The sequence below is a fragment of the Podarcis muralis genome, chromosome 6, assembly GCF_964188315.1.
Source record: "Podarcis muralis chromosome 6, rPodMur119.hap1.1, whole genome shotgun sequence".
NCBI classification, from domain to species: Eukaryota; Metazoa; Chordata; class Lepidosauria; order Squamata; family Lacertidae; genus Podarcis; species Podarcis muralis.
Genome location: NC_135660.1, coordinates 70,551,430 through 70,574,910, shown reverse-complemented (window position 1 = coordinate 70,574,910; position 23,481 = coordinate 70,551,430). Strand labels below are relative to the sequence as shown.

General features: G+C 41.6%; 1 protein-coding gene across 1 annotated transcript in view; it reads left to right on the top strand.

Annotated features, from left to right (window-relative positions):
• The first annotated feature begins 4,794 nt into the window (after positions 1 to 4,794).
• The window catches only part of COL13A1 (collagen type XIII alpha 1 chain), a 94,180-nt gene continuing 75,493 nt past the window's right edge, over positions 4,795 to 23,481 (top strand). The window contains exons 1-5 of the mRNA XM_077930520.1: positions 4,795 to 4,799; positions 8,351 to 8,377; positions 13,554 to 13,589; positions 16,629 to 16,655; positions 20,221 to 20,271. Coding sequence (XP_077786646.1) covers positions 13,569 to 13,589; positions 16,629 to 16,655; positions 20,221 to 20,271 — 99 coding nt within the window. The 5' untranslated portion in view covers positions 4,795 to 4,799; positions 8,351 to 8,377; positions 13,554 to 13,568. The remainder of the gene's footprint in view (positions 4,800 to 8,350; positions 8,378 to 13,553; positions 13,590 to 16,628; positions 16,656 to 20,220; positions 20,272 to 23,481) is intronic.

Here is a 23,481-nt window from a genome sequence, read left to right as displayed (position 1 = left end):
ATATACTTCCTGCTTTCTTCCTTGCCAACACTGCAGGCCAAAGAAGACAAGCTTTGCCTATCCAGAGATTCCTGAGGCCCAAACTCTATTGCAAAGCACATCTGAGGTAGTCAAGTCCCAAGGCCTAAACATTGTCATATATTTGGTCATTTTTAATGTTTTAGTCAATTAGTCAGCGTCAATATTGACACTTTTTCTGTGCTCATCCCATTTACAAGATAGCTGGGGGCGAGAACAATTCACTCATAGATTTGTCAAGCTTCATATTAATGTTGCCATTCCCTAGCACTTTTATATGAAATACACATGAAGACTCATCGCTTCTCTTCTGAATAGTTCAGAATATAGCAAAGCCAAGCAGGGTCCGGTTTGGTTTCAAATTGGAAGTGTTGGGATTCCTGCATTGCAAGGGGTTGGGCTAGATGGATGACCCTTTGCATTCTTTCCTACAATTCTATGTATGATGCAGCGAAATTTCTTCCCACGTCATGATTAAAATTTGGTAGGGTCGTGACAACCCAGTTAAAGTTGCTTTGGGATTTTTTTATTTGACCTGTGTTGAGTCCAGATTTTTTTGGCTTGGGCATGATGCCCTTATTGCTCCCTGCATTATAACTGCTCTTATTGTTGTTATTTAATTGATATACTACTTAATGCCAAAATAGGCTTCTACGTTATATTTTCATCTTCGTGTGCTTTAATCTGCATATGAATGCATATAGGTAAAAGGTAAAGGACCCCTGGACAGTTAAGTCCAGTCAAACGCAACCATGGGGTGCAGTGCTCATCTTGCTTCAGGCCGAGGGAGCTGGTGTTTGTCTGCAGACAGCTTTCTGGGTCATGTGGCCAGCATGATGAAACTGCTACTGGTGCAATGGAACACTGTGATGGGTGGCAGAGAGCATGGAAATACCATTTACCTTCCCGCCGCAGTGATACCTATTTATCTACTCCTGTTGGTATGGTTCCGAACTGCTAGGTTGGCAGAAGCTGGAACAGAGCAACAGAAGCTCACCCCATCACGCGGATTCGAACTGCTGACCTTCCAGTCAGCAAGCCCAAGAGGCTCACCATAGCGCCACCCACTCCCTTTTATGAATGCATGTATTAGTGAAAGTAACATGCCAAATGCATTACGTTCGGGAAGATTACTTTGCAAAAATGTGCATATTAGGGGAAATTGCATGCAAGAATGTGTATATTAGCACAAATTTGCACAAAAATGCTCATGAATTTTCATGAGGACTTAAAACAAATCTCAAGTTGATATGGAAATGTGGAGAACTGAATTTAAGATGGGAAAATATGAGAAACTGTGGAGAACCAAAATTGACATATTCGCCTATTCTTAGTGGAGAATGTAAGTGCAAACAGTAGGTGATCTCCAAATTTGTCGTACTCTGACTATGACTGTTGGATATCACCCAGTGTCGTTTGAAAACACAGTGGAGACAACATTAGCTGTTCGAATCTAGTGTTTTCCTTGCTGAAAAGATTAAACATTATTTTATTAAACCTAAAATAAGTCAGTTATAATTGCCACTTGTTTCTGCATGAGAGCCTAAACCACTGTTCTGTGAGAAGCCAGGTTAAAGGGCAACTTGAAAGTTATTTTGGCTTGACCATTTACAATTTGACTATGAGGGTAGCAGAACAGGGTTTTTATTGTCTCCATGTAAAGCCAAAGTTATGGTTATGCACAGGTCACCCACCTCAGTCCATAGTTCTAACAGTACATTCCCCATTTTCAACCCTCACAGTTGGCCTTTCTCATGCACTTAGATACTTAGCATCTGTCTCTGATTAGTGAAGCTGGTGGCTAAAATCAATAGACCGTCTTAGCTGTAAAATATAGCTCCATCCTCCTGACTTCAGCTATCTGTTAGAAAATTCACTTCAGGACCTCCTCCTCCTCCTCCTCCTAATGTGCAAATTGGTTTACAATCTTCCAGTCTTCCTGTTGTTGTATTATTTACCTGTATTAAAAACTACTTTTTCTTGTTAGGGATGCTCAAGGATTTTGTGTGGTCACATTTTTGAAGGAACCAATCTGATTAACACTTCCTGAACAAAGTGTTCAGCAGTGTGTATGGAAGCCTGCTCCTTCATGTGAGCTTCCTTTTCTGAATTGAGGTAACTGTTAGTGTCTGCTATTAACCCTGATGTCTTGTACAAAGCTAGCTATAAATCATGTTAGCATGTTCACAGAACAATGCCTTCAGTTTGAGGACAAAGTTTTTCCACCCTACTGCAATTGAGATGCAATGTAAACACTGCTCTGTAACCTTTTTTATTTTAAGTGCCAACAGTCTGGTTCCATCCTGGTTCAAGCAGAGCCTGTACCATTTGTACAGGCCTGGCCTGCTCCAAAACATTCTTCAGGGCCTAACAAATCCAAACCGCTTCTCCCAACACCACCATTTTTATAGGTTTTGTTGAAATATAGCAGGCAATGCAAAGAAAACAACAGAGGGGGGAAAGACATAGGGGCAGTGCAAGAAGCTGGATATTATCTTAATAAGAAACAGTTGGTACATAGAAGATTGTCAAAATAACCAAATTCTGTGAGTAAGATAGAGACTTTTGTATATTCAAGTTCAAGGTGTATGAAATAAAGTCCCACAGATGGTCTGAAATTGTTCTGGGTTCTCAATACTCCTAGCAACACATAGGTTATGTATTATTTTTTCAGTGATGGCCAAGGTCCACATATTTTTATACCACAGGGAAAACTGGAGATCTTGTAGCATTTTCCATTTCTGTGCTACAGAGATCCTGGCAGGAGCCAGGAGCCAGGTTAAAAGTTCAATAGATTGAAAAGTTTTCATCGGGTCATCATCCCAATAATTCAACCAAGAGATTAATGGAGAAGACTGGATAGGATGTTTCATTATATTAGATATTTTCTGATAAACCACAGTCCAAAGTGATGAAGCTGGAGGGCATTCCCACCAAATGTGAAATTTCCCTTTCTTCCATGCCCTCACCCACTGTCTTGGGTAAGGTGTGAGGTTCCCAACACCACCATTGAGACTACACAGCTGTGCCTGTCTAGCTGGCTGGTTGTAGTGGGGAAATGAAGTGTTTAAGAACTGCATAAAGTGGCAGATGGAAAGGTAAATTGGTGAATGTGATAGCTGATGGATAAATTAATGTAATATGTGTGCAGTAAGGTGAAAGCTGGGTAGGTTTTATTTTTTAATTGCATGTGCACTCAATTCTTCCCACAAGGAGGTAAAGATTCCATATTGGGGTTGTCCCATTATTTAATAGAAACTAAGTCTATCTGAATCAGCTAGCTAACTGTCCAATTAACTGTTTTAACTACTGCATTACCCTGACTATCCACTTAAGTAGCTTTTGTAAATTAAATTGTATATACTGAGACAGTACCCAACTCGGGAGTTCCAAAGTGGTGTATACAGATAGCCAGAGAGAGAGAGAGAGAGAGAGAGAGAGAGAGAGAGGATGGGTTTTTTGTCTGCGAGATCCATTTATCCCTACAAGGTGAGACAAAGCTGAGTTGCATTTTGCAAGCTGTGTGTGAAACGCTGCTTGCCGGCAAATACGTAGATTGTGCTGCTGACAGAGGTCTGCCTGCAATATGATCATATCTTTGAGTGTGTTGGGCTCTTCCAAGCCACTGAAGAGCAAATAAGGTTTCTGAGTGGCAGTCCAAAATTCCCATATGATGTCACTTAGTGGCTACTGTAATGGATTATGACATCATCATATATGGTATTACTTTATTTTAAAAACAAAGAAAGAAAGTCTTGCCATTGGGGATGCAAAATGTTTTCAAAAGGGCTGCCATCTGCTTGGAATCAGAAGAGTTCCACCCTGGGTTGTGCCTGGATTTGATGCTGAAAACGGAAGTGTTAAAGAAAACCTTACATTTTAGATGCAAAGGAGAGACTAGACTGGAGAATACACCATAAACATGCCTTTGGGAGCAGCCTTAGAGCATAGCTACATCAAATAAGAAGCATGTGGCTGCCGCCAAAAATGGCAGACTAATCATGTCCCCCATGTGTCATGTGTTGTACCGTATATCTCCATATCCTGACAGCCTTGGTCAGTATTGTCTAAGCACTCTAAACCAGTGATTTTTAAGCCATTTTCCAAAGAAGCTTGGAGATCCATGAAAGCTTGTTAGTCAGAGTTCCATGATGAGAAGAATGGCAAAAAGCTGCTCCAAAGTGCCATGGCTAATTGTCTCCTGCAAGGTGCATATGCAGAAGGGAGTGCTAGCTGCATTCTAAAATGCATTTGCAGCCCACTTTGGTTGATGACTAGGATCAGGAGCGTTCTCCAAAATTTTCTGCCACACACAAAAGATGAATTGATGCAGGTGAAAGTTCCTTGAGGGTTGATAATCTTGAACTCCACTGCTCTAAATCAGACATTTCAGTTACTGTCCTGTACTAGTTGATGTATATGGTTTTTGTAGCATCAAGGTAACAGGAGCTCTTGTAGTGCAAAACCTAAAACACACCACCTTCACAGCTTAACATTTCCATGCTACTTTTGAGTGTTTAAAGCTCCTTGTACAAATTATTCAGTAATCCTTACAGCTTTGTAATAAGGGTCAGTGTTGTTATTCATGTATTGCAGAATCCTGATAAGTTTATGGCTAAGGTGAGATATGAACCATCCACTTGCCAGTTTATAATCCTACTGAAAAATGATGGATCTGTTGAGGAAGATGTTATTAAAGATGCTATCAACAGAGTTCAATAGCATTAACACATTCCACCATGATAACTATTTTTTCTTTCTCTTTTCTTTCAGGCCCCCCTGTAAGTACCAAAACTTACATCTGTGTGTGTTGTGAAGAATGCATCTGGTGGTAAGGTGACTGGGCACTGGGGGAGAGGGAGGAACATTCCTGAAACATCAGGAATTCTTAATGGACAGAAAGGGCTTAACTGATAAACTGCTGCTGCTCTGATTCACAAAAGATTCAACTGCCTGTGCCACCTGCTCTTCCATATTTTTGGTACCTGTATATTTTGTTGTGGGAAGACTAGAAACATTCCGAGGCTCTCGCAAGCTTACTTAGAGAGCATTTATTTTATGACATAAAAAAATATCTGGGAGATCCGGGGCAAAAAGTTAAGACGGGTGCAGGGAAAATAAGAAAACTCTTATGTCCTCTCCGCTGATCTCCTTGCATCTCTCTCACTTTGTGTCCTTAAGAAAATGCAGCAACTAACTAATTTCTGAAAACACTATAGTTTTACAGACCCCAAGTACTGCAAAACTGCTTGGTCCCAATAGTGCCAGCATGAAGTAGTCTGCCATAAAATGCAGTCAATGACAAATGCATTAGCCCAACGTGTGTACATCTGTCCATGTATCTGTTTCATTCACACTGCTGCCAGATGTCCAGCTGGCACGGAGCATGGCCAGGGTGCATGTTGCTGGATGTGATCCTGCTCTTCCTTACGTGTCTGTGAACATGTAAGCAGGGAGGATCATGGGAACTCCTTTCTGAGTCAGGCCATTGGTTGCTATCTACTCTAACCAACCAGTTGTCCCCAGTCCGGCTACCTAAGCTTTTTTTTAACTGAAGATGCTACAGATTGGAATAAAGATATTTTGTATGCAACATGTGCACTCTATCCACTGAGCTATGGCCCCTTGTGAAACCAACCAAAAGGAAATTTGGAAAAAAGGAAAATATGCATTACATTTACCTGGGGTCTGTATACAGACTCTAGAATATTTGTCATTTAGACTGCTGTGTGATTCCTATTAGCTGTATGTGGTAGGGGCTTAAAACAATGAGCCCAAACTCACTGTTCATTGCTAAGCAAAGAGTGTGATGTTTATGTTGTGAATTATGGCATTTGATTTGCTACAGTTGGCCATGACTGCATTATTTTCTGGCCATTGATTTTCCTGCCTTTAAACCAATTTGGTGGGCGCATGGTGCTTATTTTCTTGCCTTGTGAACAGATTGGTGATTGTGTGTGGTATCTGTCTTATATAAATAACTTAAAATAATAATTTAAATAACTTATAATATACTACTTGCATTCGATGTTTTTCTGCTTCGTGTTGATTTACAATGCCTCCTCATACCTCCATGCAAAATTTGTGACCATGGGCCTCCCGTGTCTAGACTTTTCGGGATCTCAGACTTGCTGGAAGTCTCTCATCTCATTAACTTTAATGCCCAGACACGTAGTCAGAAGAAACACAACATACTCGACAAAATATGGCCTCTTTGCTTCACATCTTCAAGAGCTGTTTGGAACCTGCATTCCAAAGCCGAGAGGCTGAGGACTTTCTTAACAATGCTGATTTGTTGAACAAAACCCAGAAGGGTTTCCTCATTCATGTAGCCTTGTACAACAGCGTTGTGTAGGCTCAAACCATAGCTGACACCCATTTGTTGCACAGGCTATTTGACTGTCTCCGCCATGGGCATATGGTTGTGTCGTCCAGCCAAGAATCAAGCTATCAGACCTGGCTTGCTAGAGAGATGCTTTGGGCTGTAATTCTGTAACCATGTATTTATTATTTATTTGTGTTTCACAATTGTATCATGCCTTTCCTCTAAGTTGTTCAAGATACAGCAGAGGTGGGTTTAGGGCAGCGTGACTGGTACCCTGGCAAAGGGGCCTAGGGGGCACCTTCCCGCCTTCTTCTCAAAGTCTAGTAAGTGCTGGGCTTTGGGAAGGAGGTGTGAGGGCTCTAGCAGGGTCCTAGAGACCTCCTGTCTCCTTCCCAAAGCCTAGTTAGTGCTTGCCCAGCTTTGGGAAGGAGGCAGGAAGACCCTGCCAGAGCCTCACACCGCCTTCCCAAAGCCCTGCACCTCACTTACCCAGCTTTGGGAAGGCAGTTTTGGGATGGAGGGGTGTCAAATTTTGGCCTCGCACAGGGCTTCATATTACCAAGGTCCGCCCCTGGATACAGTATACAAAGGCTTATCTCCTTTTATCTTGTAGGCAACCCTTTCAGGTAGGTTATTCTGCTGGGACAGAGAGTGACTTAACCAAAGGTAGTCTCCCGGCTTGCTAGGGATTTTGAACCCTGGTCTTCCACATTCAGGTCCAAACACAATATCTGCTTTAACAAAAGGGAGTACATGTGCCTGAAGAAATTTAGAGCTGAGCCAAATGTTTTATTGATTCCTTTTCTGGCTCAGACATGGGGTTTTGGAGAGGGACAGGCAGAAGTTTTCATGAAACCACACACACACTTCACCTATTTTCACAGCTGTTGCCACTTGTTTATGATTATATGTGGTATCATTCTAAAGCCAATTCAGAGTGAGGGCATAAACAAGGAATATTTTCCCCTGCTCTCACGCTGGCATCTTCTGAGTAGGAAGCACACAGGAAACTGCCAGGCAGAAGCAGGGAGTCTAGAAGCTATTGTAGCAAATGGAGCAAGCATTTTTCATATGTTTGTGTCCCTTATAAATCACCAAACATCCCCTCCCCCCAGCTTTGCAGCTTGCAGCCAGGGTGGTCAAGTTGTGGGGCATTTTGGCTCAGCGCTAGTAAATAGAATTGGACAGTTGATGTGCTTAAGAGTTTTGCATTCCAGTTTTTTACGCAAATTGTTTCCAGCAGCGACCTATAGTATTGATACAATATAGTCCTCCTGCCATCATCCATCATGTGTGTGCGTGCTTAGACGCAGGGTGGGGGGAAGAGAGAAAGGATCTCTTTAGCTCCTTCTTTTATTGTAACTTTCCTTTGAATCGGTCACGCCTGAAGAGGAGTCACGCCGACAACATATTTGAACAACTGGCTCTTTTGAAAGACTGCACCATATTTGAGCAAATAGCTGTCGTTTATCCAAGGACTCTCCTTCTCACTCACGTAGGGTGTGCTTGTTCTGTGCTTGTTTGCTGCACATACTCTCCTATGCTAGAATGAATCTACGTGGACTAGTAATGCCAGTTAATCCCAGTGCAGAAATGTACCTGCTGACTGCACAGCAGTGGGAGTGAATAGTAGCAGCGGGTGTGGTTCACAATTGTACTCAACAAGCTACATATCCTTCTTTAGTGAGCCCCACATCTTTGTCTAGGATACACAAGGCTAACTGCACCAAGTCAGTTGTATCTGGCCCAGTCTTGTCTACTCTGACTTCCAATAGCTTGCCAGAGTGTCTGGAAACTCCTGGCTTCCCTGTCTATGATCACTTAACTGGAGATGCCACAAATTAAACATAGGGCACCTTATCTGCACAAATAATGTGCTCTACCGCCACTGGAGTGGTATTCTTCACATCCAAGATTCAGTTAGCTTATGTCTTTATTGTTTCTCTGTACTAATCCAATAGCCCATGCTCCTTGTGCCAACTTGTCCTTTGCTGTGTTTCTTTTCAGGGTCCTTCAGGAAGACCTGGGCTTCCGGTAAATATTTTTTCCCCTTTTTGTGTTTCTCCTCCTCTCTTCTTCCTTTCTTGCTAGCTGCCTAAAGTCTGTGAATGCTGGGGAGGAGATAGCTGGCTACCCATTGCAAAAGAACATATTGTCAGATAATAGGTGTAGACGATATAGTACACTTTAGATGGTTTTGAACTCACATCAGATTCATCCTCAGCCAGCATGGCTACTGGTCAGTCCAGTAACATCTGAAGGGTGCCATGTTCACCTCTACTGCTGTAAAGAGAACTGGATTTCAGTGGGACGTGCAGACTGACTCAATGTCAGGACAAAGGTTCTAGGTATAGAATTTCCCAAGTCTTTCTTGTAATGGAGAGCACACATTTCCTTTAAGAAGTTCTTTTGATTTCAGATGAGTTCATAGCACTTTAGGCTATTTCCTTCCCACATTGCAGTTTTCATTCTTGGAGTTGCTTCTGCAAGCCACTCCTGCAGAAACATACAAAGGATCTATATCTTGGTCTACTTACAAGTCATATAATAAAGCTCTCAGGAGTTTTCAGATTCTTGGCATACCCAGCATTGACTTGTGAGTAGGCAGAGATGTAAATCTGTCCTATATTATTTAACCGTGGAAAGGATTTGCAGGTTCAGTTGAACAAATACCATTGTGTGAGGAATGTGTTCTTAATGATGCAGAAATAGAGAGCTGACCTGTTTGGCCCATGTGCAATGGAAGCACCAGTTCATTAGATTTTTTTAGTGTTGTGGGTTGATTTCCTTCAGGAATTTGTGGCACAACATTCCTTGAGCAAAAAACCATGCATTTTATGGCTTGGGTTTAGCACAAACCAAGCATCAGGAAAATGTAATGACAGAGAAGACACATCCTTCCAGCCCACATTCAGACACTGGCATTTTGGGAAGCTGCTAGTCACATTTATAGCACAGTTAAGAATATAAAAGTTGCCTCATATTGGACATCCCATTGTCTATGTCAGGGGTAACCAACACAGTGCCCTTCATATGTTGCTGAACTGCAGTTTCCACCACCTCTGACCATTGGCGCTGTTGGCTGGGGCTGATGGGGATTGTAATCCAAGGACAGCTGGCTGGCTACCCCTGGTCAATGTAGTCTAGTGCTGTGATTGGAAGCATGTTGATTGTGACCCTGATTTTAGAAACTTGGAGGAGCTTCCCCACTTCTGGTACCTAAGATCTCTTGATCTGGTTGATATAAGCTTCATTGCCACCATTGATTTCACTTCCTGGAAATAGTAGTGGCTGATAAGGGGGTATGGAAAATAATACCACTAAGCAACTATCAAATGGGAGGGGAACATCTGGGGCTTACCAACCAATATCTATTGGGAGTAGCCTGGGCAAGAGATACTCATGAAGGCATGTGCTGGTAGTTCTGTGCCAATTGTGTAATTAGTCTGTAATATCCACATGGGTATGGTGAACTAGCCAGTCACCAAAACAGCTGCACAGTGCTACATGTGAGGCACTATTGTTTTGGCTGCTTTCACCAGGTCATGGATCACAGGCACCCCTCTCTCACAACCAGCAGTGGCGGTCACTTGACCACTTTCTGCCCCTCCGTAACTAGCTGTCACTGCTGGAATGGAAGGTGTACCTATCTTACCTTGGGTGTTTTTGCATTTGCCCGGCTGGGATAGGATCTATTATCAGAATCCATTCCATTATCCTTCTACGTTTGCTAGGTAGGAACATGGTTAGTTCATTAAATCTCTTCTTAATGGACACATCCCCCATTCCTATTTGTAGTTCCTCTCAAACAGCAAAAGATGTAAATATTCTTTTCCCACCTTGTTGACAGCTTGCATTCTTCTTTCCCCTCTAAGCTTGTTTATATGAATAGTCTTATTATCAGAGATTAAAAACAAAACCAGCATGGTGCCGGTCACTTTTTATGGGATTTGTAAACACATACCCAATGCTAATCCACATGGAAATCAGGTATTAGTGATAGTCTGTGGACATGATGGGTCACAAAAAATATGCCAGAGGGACTTCATACTGGAGGACTGACATTTCCCCCTCTAATCTAATCTAATGATAAGTTACTGACTTCAGAAGCTAGTTCACTCAGGGGAAAGCGAAAGAGCCTATCTATATGAACAATTATAACCACAATAAATGTACCACTGTTATGGGAATATGATATTGGAAATCAGTTCTCTTTTTTATTAAAGGGACGTTTCTCAGGGCAGAAGTCAGTTTTAGCTCCAACATGGGGTTGGTGCCAAAAACCATAGTCTCTTGTTGAGTTTTCTCCCCAAAAGTTTTAGAAACACCATCCCATCAGATGTCAAGGAGTAAAAGAACTATACAAATTTTAGAGGACATCTGAAAGTAGCCCTGTATCAGGAAGTTTTTAATGTTTGACGTTTTATTATGTTTTTCTATGTGCTGTAAGCTTCCCAGAGTGACTGAGGAAACCCAGCCAGATGGGTGGGGTATATATAATAAAATTATTATTATTATTAATGTACAAAGACACCCATGATAGTCATCTACCCTGGCCTGCCAACAACACAGCCTACACCACAGTCAAGGGCTGGGGAAATGTATAACATGATGATGTCTTGATTCTGTTCAATATGCCTAAACATAACAGGGACGAGTGGGAGAACTTGAAGCCGGTGTATCATTTTTGTTGGCAGCTCAGTCTGAAAAGCATAACATTTAGTTCTGTTCTTGCTTGCTGTTTTGTCAGTGTGTATAAATATCTGAGCTCAAGATATATGACTGGGCATCCATCAATTGCAAAGCATGCCTTCGTACATTAAAAAACAAAAACCTTGTTATATACATGGACATGATAATGGAAAAACATCTGGGAAAACTGAGCTGTTTATCAAGGCACGTACAAATTAGTAGTGTGTGCATGCCTTGTACTCAGGTATCTATACCTCAATTCAAAATGTCAAGTAAGAAGCTTTCCTACTTTTTATTTCTTGATTTCAATTTGAATTAACCCATGTGCTATGGGATCTACCTGTCCAAAAGGTTCAGCTTTGATAATTAGGGAGCTTTAGGATTAATTTTCTGAAATTCGGGAGTAAAATGTGTTCAGTTTCAGAAATCAGTTTGGGAAGTTCTTCTCTAGAAAGACCATACAAGGGTCAGACTTGAAGGTAGTTCAGATCTTAGACAGGACACCTTTGGATAAAATATCCCTCAAGTGTGACTTTCAAATGCAAAGAAATAAAAATAAGGGACCTTTGTGGAACAAACTTTGTGGAATCTTAGGGGAGAACATCAAGATAGGCCCTTGTTTTTCATGCGGTTGTATAGTGTGTTGGCTGCTTTGGTGATGAAAACCTTAGAAACACATGGTAGGCAGGCAGCCAGGCAAAGCATGCTGACTTATTAAGCTATGAAGGTTGTGCCAATGCACTGTGAGGGGTATAAACATTACTCATGAGTGAGTGTGTTTCTTGGCATTACATGATAGGCATCCTGCTCTCTTAAGCATCAGTAATTTATTCTGAACATCATAGGCAGGGATGTGTGTGTGGTGTGATTCAACAGGAATCTGGAAGACAGTATTAGGTTCAGAATTCAACTTCTTGATAAGATCAGCTTTATTTCATTGTCTAAAAGCATGTTGCTAGCCTTTAGGGTTGCAAAGATATATATGAATGTTTTTGCACAGAGAGGGCAGGGCATGATGCAATGCACATTGTTCAAAATAGAGAGTCCATTACCAGACATAAGACTCATAAATGCTAGAATATACGTCGTGACTCTCGTATACATCCTTACCTAGGAGTAATTTCAAATGAACTTAGTGGGACTTAATTCTAAGTAGACATGCATCCACTATGAGGTTGCAATCCTGCCCCTTCTTAGTTGGGAGTAAGCCCCAGTGATTTCTTAGTAGCCATAGCTAGGACTGCAGCCAGGAAGATCTGAAAGTTCAACTTTTTTCCAGCTTACAACATGCACCTTTAAAGCAAGTAATTTCTATGCCCCTTAGTCAGTGGCAGACCTTGGGGTCTCAAATTTCAGCAGCACCCTGTGTGACACCAAAATTTGGCACCCCTTCCCTTCTTGCGCTCCATTGTAAATCATAGTTGTGGCATCCCTGAGGCTCCACACCCAGTGTGACCAAACTGGTCATACTCCCCTAAATCATCCTTTGCCTTAATAATATCTTGAACAACATTTTGAAAAGGTGTAGAACTGATTTTCTCAAATTAACTGATACAAGGGTTCTTTAGCTGTGATTCAAGGGCTTCTGGTGCATTTTTCAGGGGCATGTTGATGCCACACTGCTAATAAAAAAGGAAAATGCTAAAGAGCTATAGATTCCTGTTAGTAGTTTTACCTCAGGCTGAAGAGGCAAGCCACAGAGAAGCTGCTTGTTTCTTTGACAGTGCAAGTTTTTTTTTTTTAATGCTAATGTGTGATTCTCCATCACACAAATAGCAATGGAAGAAAAGAACAGCAGGTGATTAATAATCATAAGCCTTTCAAATACCTTCCCCACATGGTGACATAATAATGATTCACAACAAACAAGCAAGGGATCCAAAATAAAACACAATTTAAGAACCAGTGGGCTACCACTTATTATACTAACGGACTAGGAAATATACTGATAAACAGAATATGTCATTAGACTACGAGAGGGCTTGTTTTCTTCTTTCCTTGGTTTCCCATAGGCATCTAGTTAGCCACTGTGATAACAGGATGCTGGACTAGTTGGGGCTTTGGCCTGATCCAGCAGGCTCTTCTTATGTTTTGTTCTTATGTTCCCAACAACTTCGATGTGTTATGCAATATTGCAAATTTGTGAAACTATAAAATGTTTCTATATAATGACACCATGTATGTTTCTTTATCAGTTTTCTGCACAGCTATACTTACGTACTTATAGACATATTTAAAAAATATTTACACATACACCTATACGCACACAAGACCATGCAAGCAGATTTATACCGTTGCATTGAAGATGCTCCAACCACATAGTTTTAACTTCAGATTCCATAAATTACGCAAACTTCTGTATTTTCAACCTAACACACAAACATCTAAACCGATTACATAAATTTTAAATTAACCAATGCAGCTGCTTGAAACACCAAGTAAAAGCTCATTTGTGTCACTTTATAGCACCACATATGGCCAGTTTCCAACTGCCCTCTGATTTTGCATTAATTGTTAGGGAGACAAAGGCGCCATGGGGATCCGTGGACTACCGGTGAGTCTTAAACCTCTTGCAATTACCTGACACACCTGCTTCTAAACCCTTTGCTATCCATGGCCCCTTTGTGGGGGAGGCGTGATATATTCATTATCTCAGGGTAATAATGACTCTGGTTCCATTTCTAGTTTGGCTGTGCAAAAGGCAAAGCATGAAGCAGCTACTATTAAAAAAATAAATAACTGATTTGATTGCTGAGAGCTTCGTAGCAAGAGGCAGAGGAAATCTCGATGACTAGATGCTTCTGTTGCATAAAACTGCAGGGATCTTTAATTAATTGAGGAAGAGAAATTACATGGAAACTCACTGAGCATACATTAATGGTGGGATGTGAAAAAGAAACTGATCTGTTTGGAGGATTGCCTGTACTATAGGCCCTATAGCACCAGGTTTTCAGCTGAAACAGGAGTAATGGGTGTGTGTGGCAGGGAAGGATTGCTTCTAAAACAGATTACTTTCTTACAGCTTTCCCAGAGTTGGAAAAGGGTGTAAATAACTGCAAAGATTAAACAGTTATACATTTTTGGCCTAAGGATGAGCATTGTTCGCTTGGGACCACATAGCAATGTCAACACCATAAAGGTGGAATGTGTTTCAATTTAATGCTAACCACTGCTAAATGTTCTCTTGTCACATCACCTCCCAAAGAAGTGTCTGAAACCTGTAATTTAAAGATTGGGGGAGTACACTCTGCTGCTTTCCTGTAGTTAAGAAACAACACTGCAAGAATATATTCCGACACTCACTGACCAAAGAAGTGTTGTCCTCTATAATGCATACAAGTGCATGTCAGTCTGTGTGCATTTCCAGTAACATGCATAAAAACTACCAGTAATAATCCCAAAGGCATTATTCCATGGGTGTGTTGTAGTTATGAGAAAATGTTTTTGTTTGACATACCTCAAACTTGAATCTCAAATATTGACAGAATGAGCTTCCCCCTAGTTAAGGAGAAAAACAATGAAACTTTTTCCAATGTACAAAAAAAGGCATAAAATAAATGCAACAATTGGCACCCTCATTCCTGGTTCAGTCAAGATACACTCAAGCTTCTGCCTATGGTCTGCCTCATAGGTTGATTCCAAATGATCTATGTTGTAATACACCAAATGCACGCCAATTAGAAGTCAAAACATGAACATTTCAAGTAAATAACCAAATGATAAAGACCAGAGCATTTGAAAATGTACTCTACAAAGGCCACCAAGACCAGGAGCTTCTCAAATCAGCAAGTTAATTAGCAAACATAAACAGAATGATCACAAACTTCACTCTATCACCTGTGATGTTGCCCCAAATGATGGGACATCTGACATCCAAGTAGTCATACAAGACTTGATTGTATTTTTGAGGAAACACAGCACAACACTTCTGGAAAGAGTGTTGATAGGTGAAAATTTCTAGTGGGTGTTGGTCATATAATCTTGCATGCAGCTATATTTCATGGTGGCTAAAGCTGCACAATATTGGAAGTATTGTTTAGTTCTGGGTATCAGTTGTTGTTTTTATAAGTCTTGAGAAATGGGAGAAAATTTACAGAATAGCTCATGAATTACAAAAGGTCTAGAAGATCAAGTCATATGAAGACAGACTGAGAGACCTGTGCATGTTTAGCCTCCACTAGAGAGATGCATTGACAAATTTCAAATATCTGAAAGTCGTTATTAGAAAGAAGATGTCAAACCAAGTGAGAATTTCCACATTCTTCACAAGAAATGCAAGAAACAACAAGTTTAAATTGGGGGACAGTGAATTTAAATAGAATGTTAGGGGAAATGTGTTAAGTAAAAGAGCAAATTGACAAGAGGATAAATCCATGAAGGCTGCAGTGTCTTTTATGGAATGTTAAGTATACCATTGTAGAAGTGGTTTTCTTGTTTTCAGTTTATGAAGTCTGTGTCTTCTGGATTTTATTTTATTTTATCTTATTGTACACCACTTCAGCAGCTTTTGGCTATGAGTTGACTTCTAAGTCTGCAAAACAAATACATATATCCTTGGGAATATCAAGGAAAATCTGTTGAGGATGGTGTTGGCATTCAGGTTCTTTTTAACATACCATCAACTGAAGGGTAGTCTGCAGTTCAGCTCTAGTATTCAGGTTAATATTTTGTTTATAATTGGTGAAATGCTCATGCTTCAGTGGTCTGTTGGGTGGTAACAACAAATTAGCTTGCCAAATGGATGCTTTTATTCTGGTTATTGTGGCATTGGCTGGGGTGGGGTGAACTTGCATTAAGTGAGGCCATCAGAACTGATCTTCCAAACAGTAAATCTTTCTTGATTGTGGTGGGTCTAAGGAACCTTGCCAAATCTCTTGCTCCTTCCCCATTGCTGACTTTTGAGCTTAAATCTAGCCCAGCCTAGCTAACTCTATGAGCTTACTGCTAACGCATACCATTTGTTTTGCCATTCTTGAACTTAAGCTGGGTTCCTAGCTTCAGCTGCAGCAGCTCCTGCCACCTTCCTAGGCTTCTTTAGGGTCTTTGGACAAAGAGTTAATCATGATGCAAAACAATCCCTGTTCCGTACCACTTCAGACTGCAGATGAGCAATTGCCTGACTGAATGTGCCCTCTGTCCCACACATATAAAATTCCTAAGCATAAAAAGTAGCATCTTATTGATAAGCCCAAGCTGGAGCACATCTCCCAGGCATACTAGTTTTCTACGTATGTAGATTTTAAAAAAGAGAAATATATACATTATTTGATGCGAACCCTTATGGTACGTTTCAGGAACAGTTTTTCACCATATGATGCACTCCCCTATCCAGAGACGGGGGTTCTTAAAAGTGCTTTAAATGGGAGGGAGTCTGAAGCAAAGGTTGCCATCCACTGTGCTTGTGCGTGAGCATTAAACAAAGCATGTTTCAATGTTTGTCACATGGGGATTTTTGTGTGTGTGCTTCTGTGTGTGCATCTATGTTGTTTGGGGGCTTAGTGTGCCTTAACACTGACTCCTGTGTTTGTGTCTCTCTTTCTCTCTTCCTTCACCCTCTTGCATGTGGCTGCGACTGGTGTAAATGGTGGCCCAGGGACTAAAGGGGCAACCTGGAGAGAAGGTGAGTCAGCTCTTTCCAGCTCATCACTTCATTACTGTGTCCTAAAAAAAACCCTATGTCCCCTGGAAACACCTCCTTAACCAAGGTATTTTGCCCTGACAACAAGTTTGCCATGTGGTTGGTTGGAAATTAGTCCAAGTTATCCCTCTCTAACTTCCAGCCCTGCACTTCCTGGACTAGAAGAAAGGACGAAATCCCATCCTCTATGTGAGCCAAAAGGCCCGGTTTAGAAGTACAAACTTTACAGAAATTAATATATGCAAATAAAAAATAGCAGGGCGGGTTTTTCCCCCTGGCACTCTGTGGAAAGAGCCCACACATGTTCCAAGACAGCAGGGGGAAAAATTGTTTACTATAATTTATACTAACATTGTGAAGGCTGGCTAGGCAAGCTCAACATTTGCAGCTGGATCTTTCTGGTATTTTCTGGAACCATTTTCTGTTTTGTTGCTGACAGCTGTGATTGGTGCGTTCAGGAAAGATACACGTGGAAATGTGGTTAACTGCACCAGCTGTGTCCTAGCGGCCAGATGCGTTGTGTTGGGCCAGGTCCACCATTTCCTGATTGCAGCCTTCTATTATCTAAAGGGAAAGCCTCATAAAAAATAATTGAGGAAAGCAGGTGCGAGGGGACCCTCAAACGTTTACTTTAATCTGTGGTACTGTTTTCGTTTGCTCCTATCCAGAAAAGCATTACATCAGTTCTTTTTATGTTTGGGCAGAGGTAAGTGGTAGCCCAGAACAGATTGCAGTGGAAATATCATATTTTTATTCGCTTTGCCCCGGACAGAACTAGGGCTTTTTCAAACGCCAAATGTATGTTGTGTGTGTGCCAGTCAGCAGCACTATCATTTCAGATGTTGCAGCACCTCAGAAGAAAGAAAAAAAGGGGGGGGGGAGGATTTTTGCTGCAGATTCTCTGTCCTTCCCAAGGAAGTACCACAAAAAAGTTGACTGTTTAGAAATCCTGTCAGCCTGACATGAAGAAGAAAAGATATTGCATGATATATTCTGGAGCAGAAGAGCAAAGCGGCTTGCAGACATAGGCCTTGGTTTCCTTTAGGTCATCCAAGACAATTAGTATAAAAACCTTCATCAGGTTTGACATTAAATATTTGGGCATGTTTAGGTAAAACAAGTGGAACCTGAAGCATAATGCTGTGGTGTACCCTCACCTGCTAACAGAAGTAATGCTGCTTAGGGTTTTTTCCAGCACTCCCGCCCTCCTCTAGCATATTGGAAGTTGTCAGGGACTCAAGCAGGCCAGTTCTTTGTCCTCTCCTCTCCTCTCCTCCCCACCCACCTTCCATTTTCCTTTTCCAACTGGACTCAACATTCTGTGACTCCTGGATGCCACTGAGCATGCTCTGTCCCCATTGGGCCGTTGTTTTTGTCCCCATAGAGCTTTTAAAAATGTTTTATACTTTTGCATACCTCAGGATTCATCCAAGCACGCTCTCTTGTTTCTCAGAAGTCCTGTTTTGGCTATAATCCTCTTGGCACTCCATCCCCTGAGCTTATTATTAGAGGGAACCCACCACTCCAAGCTGCTGGTGTGACACTTGTCCCTTTTTATCTGTCTAAGTATTCAGCTCTTCTTATGTCCTATTCCTCTTGTCCACTAGTGCAGTGAATGGCTGGCTGTCCATAATTTGCCAAATTAAGATGTGGGAACTCTATATGGGCTGCACATCCTGTCCATCCTATGTGATTGCAGAGACCCTTTACTCATGGGTACATAGGTTCTTTGCACTACAGTCACTTCAAAACCCCCATCATTTGTTCATTCCCTGTTATTAATAAGCAGCAAAAATGCAACAATTCACATTCCCCTGAGCCTTTAAGGTGTTAAGGACAGTGAGGTTTAGAGGGGAGAGAACTGGAGATTTATAGTGCTTTTGTAATGGTTATCTATTCATTTACTAATTGTACATTTGTAAACTAAGCAGACATTCCAGGGGCACTGGAATAAGCGTACAATCAATCCCAGATTCATAGCACCATCAGTGCTGTGGAATCTTCAACAGCATCCTTGTCTCCAGAAATTTAGTTACTATCTAGGTCTCCCACTTACACAAAAGCCAAACTGATTTTCCATCCCCAGTGACATAGACAGTTGTGAATCATATTCCAAATATTTAGAACAGCGCTTCGTAGAACTTTGCCAAAAACAAAAAACCCAACCAGCTTCTTTTTGACCTTCACTGAGAGGAATAAAGACAATTTGAAGCCATTCTGAAAGAATATGGGATGAGAAAGAAATTCTCTCAACATTTTGAGGTGGGGCTACTGCTTACCTGTCTTGACCTTACAAGGTGGCTAAAGGGATTTTTGTGGGGGTAGCTCTAACTTCACAAATAAGGTTGGTGCTCCACACAGTGGCATGATGCTCCCATGGTGTTCCAGGAAGTGTGTGGATGGTATGAAGCTGGGGAGAGAGCCTTGTCCCATTGTGTGCAGTGCAAGGTTTTTTTTAAAAAAAAGTTGAAGCAAGAAATAACCCCTGAAAAACCCATGGCAACCTCAAATAGTTAAGGAAGGTAAACATAAGTAGCACCTCCTCTACCCAAAATGTTGGAAAATAGCAGTTAGTGGCCACTAGGGATGAAGGGTGGAAATTTGTTTCAGTTTGCATTTGAAGGCAAGCCTACTTAATTCACACTTCCTGAAACAACTTGAGAACCTAAACGCATCCATCCTTCAAAATTAACACTTCTCCAAATTTTGTGGTGCAGTTCTCTAGCCAAGTTAGGTGTACATAGAAGTGTAAAAGGTAAAGGGACCCCTGACCATTAGGTCCAGTCGTGACTGACTCTGGGGTTGCGGCGCTCATCTTGCTTTATTGGCCGAGGGAGCCCGCGTACAGCTTCTGGGTCATGTGGCCAGCATGACTAAGCCGCTTCTGGCGAACCAGAGCAGCGCACGGAAACGTCGTTTACCTTCCCGCCGGAGCGGTACCTATTTATCTACTTGCACTTTGACGTGCTTTCAAACTGCTAGGTTGGCAGGAGCAGGGACTGAGCAACGGGAGCTCACCCCGTCGTGGGGATAAAGATAATGATAACTAGAAGTGAGACAACTCTGGCACAAGAGAGTAGGGTCAGAATCTCTACAAAGTGAGATTACACTTTCCATCCTCAAGGAGCCGCGAATGATGCTTTGATCTGATTTCAGAATAGGTTCAAAATGGCTCCCCGTCTTCTTTGGAAAAGGCCAAGGGACCTGCTGTTTTAACTGGAAGAAACCTGCTTTTGATCATATTTTTTCTCAAGAGTGTGCAGATGTATTGTTCCTTTTAATCTCTTTTGTAAACTTTCCTTTTTCCTCCTCGTTATTTCCTTGGCCATGCTTTCCTTTCAGCCCTCAGTTGTTGTTCATTTGAATCTTTAACTTTAAATATTCGCTTTGGCTTTGTCACTTACATTCGTGTATTTTCCCCCCACTCTCAAATACTTCCCTTCCTTCTTTTTCTTCAACAGCCAACTCTAAGCCATTTCCCAGTCTTGTTTTGGTTTTGATTTTCACGTCCATGTTCTCCCTCTCCTCCTCCTCCCATCCCTTGCAGGGAGCCCCAGGAGAAGCCGGCATATCCATCATCGGTCCCCGTGGCCCACCAGTAAGTTGCCTTCTCTGTTCTTTTTCTTCTACTTTAATTTTTAAAGGGTATGGATGAGTTGCCCAAAAAATACAGGGTGTGGGAAATACCACTAGTCAGCTCAAAGGGCCTGTAACTCTAAATGATGTGGTTTACATCCCTGGCCAGATTTGTTTTATATTGAAATTACAGACTATATATATTGGTTAGAAAGTACATCAGTCTCAGCACAAAAGCTCAAACTGGCCGTACCAGTGGTTTTCCCTCCTGTGTTTAAAAGTAAAGGAAATATTTTCTGGTCTAAAGGGAAAAGCCAGTAACAGAAAGCATATTACACACCCTTGTTTTTTAGCAAAAAAATAAAAATAGTATTGCCTTTAGATAATACCAGCTGGTCACTGATTTCTGGTGCAATGTGATAGAAAGAAATTTGACGTCGTTTCCCAGAAAATTTGTGGTGGTATTCCCCCACCCCCCCAAAAAAAAAACTTTGCAAGGAGCAAGACTCTTCACCGAGAGTGTAGCTGAAGGAAGTAAGGAACTTTCACAGCAGAAGTTTCTGGTCTGTTGAAGGAGACAAAAGAATTTTGTCAAAATATTGTTTGTTTGATTATTGCTGCAGAGCTTTTAGCAGGGCTAGCCCTATTACTAGGCGGAGTGAATTGGTTACCTCAAGCACCTGATTTTATAGGTTCTATGAATTAGCAAAATTTATTCCTGTTGCATTTTTATTCCCCAAGAAAGGTGCTTGTGGGATTTTTCTGCCTCGGGTGCCAAAACCACTTGAACACCCTTAGGTTTGCTATACCTTGACTTGGCAGGAGGCATGTGTTGCTATTTTGCCCCAGATTTTTATGTGCATATACTAAACAATAGGTATTGCTTCACCTGAATGCTTTAAAAAGGACCCAGAGAGGGCTCTTCTTCACCAACCCAAGGTGAACCATATTAGCAGCATTCAACACTGTAAGAAATGAATTGGTGGTGCTTCAAGATTTTATTTATGGTAAAATTCTAAGAGGTTTTGTTGGGTTTCTTCTCAGGCAAAACATCTGTGAAATTCAGAGGGGTGTGGAAAGTTTGTTGATAAGACCAGCAGAATTTCTCAGGGAGTTCTTGCCACAAAACTGCTGTCCACTTTAGTGAAAACAGAATGGGATGTCTTGTTAGTTGACTACAAGAGAGAGAGAGGCATGCACTGGTAGAGGTTGCCAGGCCTAACCCCTGTCACTTTCGGTTAAATAATGTCAGCTAGGGTGGAAGAGATTTGTGACTGAGGCCTTGAATAGTCACTGCCAATCAGATTAGGCAGTCCTGTGACAGATGGCCTGTCTCAGTACAAGGCAGCTTCATATAATTTATATCTAAAAGTTAGTATCTTTGGGAGACTGCATTATTTATGCTTGGGCTTGCAGATGTAGGTAAAACCAGGAGACAAACGGGGGGGGGGGGGGAATCCCTGAGGTGCTTATTTGTTTTATGTTGCATTTTTATGTGTTTCAGCCCATTTTATTTTCTGACTGAAAACATAAAGTTGCCAAGTTTCTCTCTTTTTACTGCCTACTAGTCCAAAGTGTTCATATGTTGCCATAATACTCAGTGGCCACAATCTAGCACAGAGTTAGGCATGCTCAGGCTACTAAAACCAGTGGTTTAAGTGCATTTATCTCTGTGTTGGACTGTGACCTGTGATTTTTCTCCATTGCATGACTAAGCTGAAAACTGCTCCACACGCTAACAGAATGTTATATGCCCTTTTCACACTGCCGCTCTGGATACAAACATTACACGGAAGGGGAAGCAGGATTGCACTTCATGACCCCATCCCTGAGCCTCAAAGTGTGTCCCACAGCAGGATACAGATTCCGTATTCAGAACATAAAGTGTTCAGCATGTGTGCGCATAGTACATACGCAAGGCCAGGGAACGTATGAAAGGCAGGGCCAGGGCTAGTGAGCATGAATCTCCTCCTCGTGTTGATTTTATACAGAATGGCTATGACTCGGCTTTTTATGACTCAACAGTGCTCTTCTGCAAACAGTAATGAATATCATAAGCACAATGTGTGAAAGGGGATGGATTCTTTCCCTCAGTTTTGCATTAATGAGCAGCCCACATTGTGCTGCGGCTTTGGCCGGAGAAGGCAAATTACAACTTTGAATTATGAGTGATGGTGCAACCTGCATCTGTATAATTATAGAGTAGGTTCAGTACTGATTCATCCTGTCCCTTAGCATACTTTCTTTTGGGAGTAAAATAATTTTGCTGCCAGGATTTGCATTTCAAGGATAAGAGAGGCAGGAAAGAAAAGTTGCAGACACAGAAGTGTTGGGAGCTGAAAGTTTTAAGAAGGCTAAAGTGATATAAAAGAGGCAATTGCACAGCAGAACATTGTCTTTGTGCATGATGAATCTAGCAATTTCAGCTTCTAACCAGGAAATGAAATCATACTGTCCACAACACCCTCTCACTGATAACCTGGCAATTTGCCCACAGGACTCCTGCAACCTGCCTTTTCCAACCCATCTTTGAGGGCCAGTTTTGCAAAAATGAAAAGGCATGTTGATTTTGCTTTGAGACTCCTCACTGGAGAGCATTTACCTAAGCTTTATTAGAGTGAAACTACTTGAGAGGAAATAATTTCAGGACTGTGGCTTTAATAAGGCACGTATTATGCTTGAAGTGAATTGTTGCCTGCCATAATCATCAGTACAGGGGGAAATGCTTTTTCTCCATCTCCTTCTCCAAATCAATTGCAAAGATGATTTAGTTTTATGGTGACCTGGTGATAAGCGCTAAGGAGCACCTTGATAGCAAAGAAACGCAGGATTACTCTGGAATAACAGCATGCTTTAGACAGATGTGAGATGACAAATAGTTTCCAGACTGTCTTTTGGAGGCGAGATGATGTGAGCAGTTGCACATCCAGAGCTTTTCAGCTGCTTAACATTACTTGGGCTTGCTGGCTTGAGCAAAGCATCGTGCTGAGCATGGCAGAAACAGACGCGTTCCACGACTTGGCAGTTCCCAGAGTTCTATTCTTGAGAACTTGATACAAACAACATTTGAGGAAGAGAAAGCTCCATGCTTCTTGGAATCTCTAGTGCTTGAACTTTTGCTCTGGCCTTTTATTGTCTCCAGCCTAAAGAGTCGAACGGAGCAGCGTAGCAGTTTACAAGGAAGGTATCAGAGGCCAAGTTGCACCCTTTCCGGCTTTCCTCTAACTATTCT